The sequence below is a fragment of the Austrofundulus limnaeus genome, unplaced genomic scaffold, assembly GCF_001266775.1.
Source record: "Austrofundulus limnaeus strain Quisiro unplaced genomic scaffold, Austrofundulus_limnaeus-1.0 Scaffold470, whole genome shotgun sequence".
In the NCBI taxonomy this organism is placed as follows: domain Eukaryota; kingdom Metazoa; phylum Chordata; class Actinopteri; order Cyprinodontiformes; family Rivulidae; genus Austrofundulus; species Austrofundulus limnaeus.
This window is the reverse complement of record NW_013952872.1, coordinates 124,230-129,785: the sequence shown is the minus strand read 5'-3', so window position 1 is coordinate 129,785 and position 5,556 is coordinate 124,230. Positions and strand designations below refer to the sequence as shown.

Here is a 5,556-nt window from a genome sequence, read left to right as displayed (position 1 = left end):
CAGGTGTGTTGGAGCAGGAAAACCTCTAAAACATGCAGGATAGCGGCCCTCGAGGACTGGAGTTTGACACCCCTGAATTAATTCATTCAAACATCTCCTCGATCCTAGCAGAACTTCACTGGCTTCTGGTTCAGTTCAGAATCTGGTTTAAAATCCTGGTCCTCACCTTCAGAGCTCTTCATGGCCAAGCCCCAGAATACATCAAATGTCTCCCCTTACAACCCCAGAAGGGACCTCCACACACAGGATCAACATCTCCTTATGGTTCCCCTCACTCACTTTAAGACCCGTGGTGACCGGTCCTTGTCCTCTGTGGCCCCCAGGCTCTGGAATGAACTCCCTGTTAATCTGCGCTCCCTTAATAACATTGTCTCTTTCAAGAATCTCCTAAATACCTGCTTTTTTACTTAAGCTTTAATGCCAACCTACCTCCACAGTGAATGCTCGCCAACTATGTGTTTTTCTATTATTGAACATCAGGCAGATTTCTCTCTCCCCCATTCTCCATGTTTTGTGTATTATTTGTATATTTTGCTCTGCACTGACCTTGTGTCTGAGTTTCAATTTTAGATTTTAATCTTGATTTGATGTTTCATTACGTTGCTTATGTTTTTATTATGTTTTATTCTGTTTCATTTTATCTTTCCACCATTTTTACTTTGTTAATGATTGTACAGCACCTTGTGAATATACGTCTGTGAAAGGCGCTTTATAAATAAAACTTTACTTACACATAAGGTTGATTTTTTGTTAAGTTGTTAAATTATGTTCAAAAGAGAACCAATAGTTTTTTAACATATTGTGCAAATTTAAAAAAAAAATGGTGCCCTTAGATTTTATCACAATTATGTAACAAATTAAAACAATAATATCAACAAAGAACGACCCTCCAACCAATGTGGCCTCACCTGGTTCCTGTTCAGCTCCTCCTCAGGCAGAACCCACGTCCCTTTATAAAACTCTCTGACTCGGAGCTCCAGKTGCTGGCTCTGCCTCCGCAGCAGCTCATAGTCTGGTGCTGGAGCCGACGGCCTCTTCAGCTCTCCACCAACAGACACCGCCACGTCATCGTCTAGATCATCTTCATCTAACTCCTCCTCTTCCTCTTTCACATCAGCAAAGGAAGCGGGTGAGTGATCGTCACCGTACAAGAACTTGAGTGTTTCCTCTGTGCACCACTCCTTCAGCGTTCTCCTCAGACCTTCCAGAAGGTTGAGTCTCACACAGTGGGGTTTCTTCAGCAGGTGTCGCAGGCCGGCTGCTCCTCTCCTGCTCATGCCCACCTTTGTGATGCTCAGACCTGCTGGGCTGTGGCTGTCTGTACAAGGGTTGTGTTTACTTCCTGGAGCTTTGTCTTCTGTATCTGTGTTAGGAACCACCTTCTCTGACAAACTGCATTCACTTGTCTTTGCTGTGGTTTCGTCCACATGTTGGTGTTCAGGAGTGTCTCGTTCTTCTTGATGAGTATTTAACACGTGGTATTTTCCTTTGTTCACATCTCTTAGTATGTTTTCTTCCTCCGTGCGGTGGATTTGATGGTGTTCAGTTTCTACTGCAAGTCCCTCTCTGCTGCGTGTCGTTCTTCGTTCCAATTTCTCGTCGTGATCTGAGAGTTTCGGAAGGTCGCCCCAGTYGACGTGGGATCTGTCCTGTTGGGAGACCACACTGGAGACAAAGTCCTGCTCCTGTTCCCCGTCGCTGCCGTCGCCTCCTGTGGAGATCCGCAGAGAGTCATGGAGGGTTTCAGATAGAGGGGCCTGAGGGTTCTCAACGTCGTCCTGTTTGAGTGGCCTCTCTGACAGAATCACCTCCTCGCCGGATCTCCCACTGGAACACACACACACACACACACACACACACACACACACAAGTTTGCACAGCTACCCAATTGGGGACATTCCATTGACTTCTGTTACATTTTTATAGCCTAGCCCTGACCACAAACCCTAAAACTAACCTAAACTCAATTCACACCTTGGTCCTAAACCCACCCACTCCCCCCAACCCACCAACGGCATTTAAACCAAATGAGGACTTGACTTTTGTCCCCAAATGCACAAGTTGTCCCCAAAGGTAGGATTTTTGTCTTAAAATTGCCCCCAAAATGTCACCAAAGCCGAACCCCACCCCCCCACACACACACACACATTTACTCTGACTTTCAATGTTTTATTGTAGACAATAAAACTCAAGTTTTGACTCATTTATRTTGATTATACTTTACATCTGCTACAAAATTCCACAAAATGTTGTGTTGAAGGAATTTATCAGGTCATCTTGTGTTGTCTGTTCCCTGTAGTGGTCCCTACAGCATCCTCCTCTGTGACACCAACCCTCCATCCAGTAAGGGTGCAACAATACATCCAACCYCATCCATATATTGATTAATGATTCAATGACGTTGAGGTCAAATGAAAACATCAAACCATATCGGCATCATATGCCTGATGTGAATTGATATCACATAAGCAGTGATATCACATCATATGGATGATAGAACTGTGAACTGAATCAAAATTTAATCGTGACAGAKCTTGTGATAGCGAGAAAATCGTATCATCATCCCAACAAAGTGACATAATAATGCTGGGTGATAATTCAATAATACACCCACCAGCCACTTTATTAGGTACACCTTGCTAGTACCAGGTTGGACCCRCTTTGCCTTCAGAACTACCTTAGTCCTTCAAGGCATAGGTTCAACAAGGTACTGGAAACATTCCTCATTGTGTCTGGTCCATATTGACATGATAGCATCACACAGTTGCTGCAGATTTGTCTGCTGCACATCCATGATGTGAATCTCCTGTTTCACCACATCCCAAAGGTCTACTGGATTGAGATCTGTTGACTGTGTGTGAAAGAATCGAGTCCCCAAACCCTGCCCAGCCATAGTTCAGAATATGGATGGTAACTGTTCATTCTGTGCAGCCCTCAGCTTGCTCCAGGAACCAGYTTACAGACGGGGGTGAGAGGGGGAAAGGTGAGGGGCAGACCCTCAGGCGACGTAAATATCAAGGAAGAATTTAGTCCACAGCTCTTCAAGGCCATGTCGGAGAGCCAAATCTGTAATCTGTAACTCTGAGTGCTGATAGAACGGCAATCCTTCATAAKGGTCAGGAGCCAGGAAATGAAAAGCCACTGACGTTGTTTTGTAGAACACCAGGAGACCACCAAGCCAATCTGTAGAATCCATTGATCAGAATCCAAATATATAACCAGAACAGAGAAGAACAGAGGTCCCACCCTCGACATGTCCTCCCATGGAAGAAAACTTTGTTCCAAAAATTTATTAAGAGACCAGCTAACCAAGTCCATTAAAATAAAAATATCCATAATTTCTGGTTTCAGATGAAAACATTGAGAAGGCTCCGAGCAGCAAAGCAGGGAAGATAAGGGAGGGCAGGAGAGAAGGAAGAAGCATCTTACTCCTCTGAGAGCAGGAGGAAAAAAAATGTGCATAATTTTTGGTTTCGGATGAAAACATTGAGAAGGCTCCGAGCAGCAAAGCAGGGAAGATAAGGGAGGGCAGGAGAGAAGGGAGAAGCATCTTACTCCTCTGAGAGTAGGAGGAAAAAAAATGTGTACATGCCTAAATGCATTGAGTTGCTGCCATGTGATTGGCTGATTCAACATTTGTGTTAATGAGCAGCTGGACAGGTGTACTTAATAAAGTGGCCGGTGAGTGTATATCGCAATAGACACATGTTCAATATCAACAGAAAACATATCTGATATTATATTGATAATTTCATTAAAGGTTGATAACTCTCTGACAAAATAAGCTCAGAACTTTCAGCTAAACAACACCTAATACACTTCATTGTTTATCGCCATAAACAACCATAACTTCTAAGTGTCATGCAAAGAAATGATCATTTTAAAAAGTGATGAAATGTGTCTAAAACGTAGGAACAGATGTGTGTAAAATTAAACTAAAAAGACAGAAAACCTGTCGTGGGTTCATGTGATCTGAAATATAAAATAAAACAGAGTACATACCCATCTCCCTTCTTCAGCAACCTGATTTCAGGAGGGCTGTCAGTGAAAGAGGAAGTTCACATGATATTTAGATCATTTTTACATCCTATAAACATCTGAGTCAGCTTATGGACAGAAGAGAGGAATCCCAGCATACCTTTCATGTTGCCGGAGCCAAAGAGGCGTCTTTGAGATTTGCAGCTCAAACTCTTTAGAGGCTTTGTAGCAGAAGTTACTGCAGAAACACTACAGAAAATGGAAAACATTTCTGGTTTTTATCTTTGTAAAAAAAAAAAAACAAATAAAAAACAATCAAGTCCCAAAGAAGCACTCACCTTGCGCTCTGTGATGTCATACACTCTGTTTGTTTTAGTGGATATTTTGTACTGCTGTGTGGGGATCTACAAGATGAACAGAGTCAAATCTGAGACTTTGAGTTTAGCCACTCAGAAACAAGACAACTYCGGTGAAATATCTCACCTTTAAGAGTTTATTTGGACATATGGGATAACCACAGAGTTTGGAGATGAARCTCTCCTCCACAGCGTCTTTGTAATTAGCTGAAGTGATGAACTTTGCCTGTAAAACACAAAACAGCAAGTTGGAAAGTTAAAAACAGAAAAGCAAACATTTTTTAGGCAGCTGTMATTCTGTTCAGGATCAGCATAAACTGAATAAATGCAGGCTGTTATTTGATTTATGTGTGATATGATTCATTTTTAAAGATCAACTGAGAAATCTCAATAAACAGTTTTAAACATTTTTTCCCCAAAAAGTTGAACATAAGAGTCCTGACAACAAATGTAGGCTCACAACTCTAGAAGAATATTCTCAATAACTTGTTTATTTATTTTGTAGGAAAAAAATGGTAAATGAGGTTAGATTTAAAAGTTGAGGTTTTGTAAAACTAATACCTACTAAATAAAACTTGTGTTCAGTGGTTCAGGTCTGTAAAAACTTTAAGACCTCGTCAGCATATTTAGCCTCGAACAGGTTTTTAAGCTTTGGACATTAGAATTACAAGGTGACAATCATTTATTTTCTTAACTTTTAAAATAAATATTCAAAAGAATTATATCTCTTTTTAAGCATGTTTAAAAAGCATTTCATCATTTGCCAGATGTGTCACATACTGTATAGTAAGTAAATAAGTAAAGTTTTATTTATAAAGCGCCTTTCACAGAAATATATTCACAAGGTGCTGTACAATCATTAACAGTATAAAAATGGTTGAAAGAATAAAACGAAACAGAAAAACAATTAAACATAAGCAACAAAATTACAACATCAGATCAAGAAATTAATTTTGAAAATTGTAAATCAAACACAAGATCAATGCAGGTCAAAATATACAAAAACACACAAAAACATAATGAATGTGGGAGAGAAAATATGGCATAAGTTCAATAATAAAAACACAGATTGGCGAAGCATTCACAATGGAGTTAAGCTGGCAGTAATGTTAAATAATTAGCTAAATGCTTGAGAGAAAAAGAGAGTTTTTAGGAGATTCTTGAAGGAGACAATGTTATCAGTGGAGCGCAGATTAAAAGGGAGTTCATTCCAGAGCCTGGG

At 40.6% G+C, this 5,556-nt stretch overlaps 1 protein-coding gene across 1 annotated transcript in view; it reads right to left on the bottom strand.

The window, feature by feature from the left end:
- rpap2 (RNA polymerase II associated protein 2) overlaps positions 1-5,556 on the bottom strand; it is a gene marked incomplete in the record, with an annotated part of 38,149 nt that overhangs the window by 26,319 nt on the left and 6,274 nt on the right. The window contains 5 exon segments of the mRNA XM_014025340.1: positions 909-1,827; positions 4,003-4,038; positions 4,139-4,227; positions 4,317-4,382; positions 4,462-4,560. Of these exon segments, the coding sequence (XP_013880794.1) occupies positions 909-1,827; positions 4,003-4,038; positions 4,139-4,227; positions 4,317-4,382; positions 4,462-4,560 (1,209 nt within the window).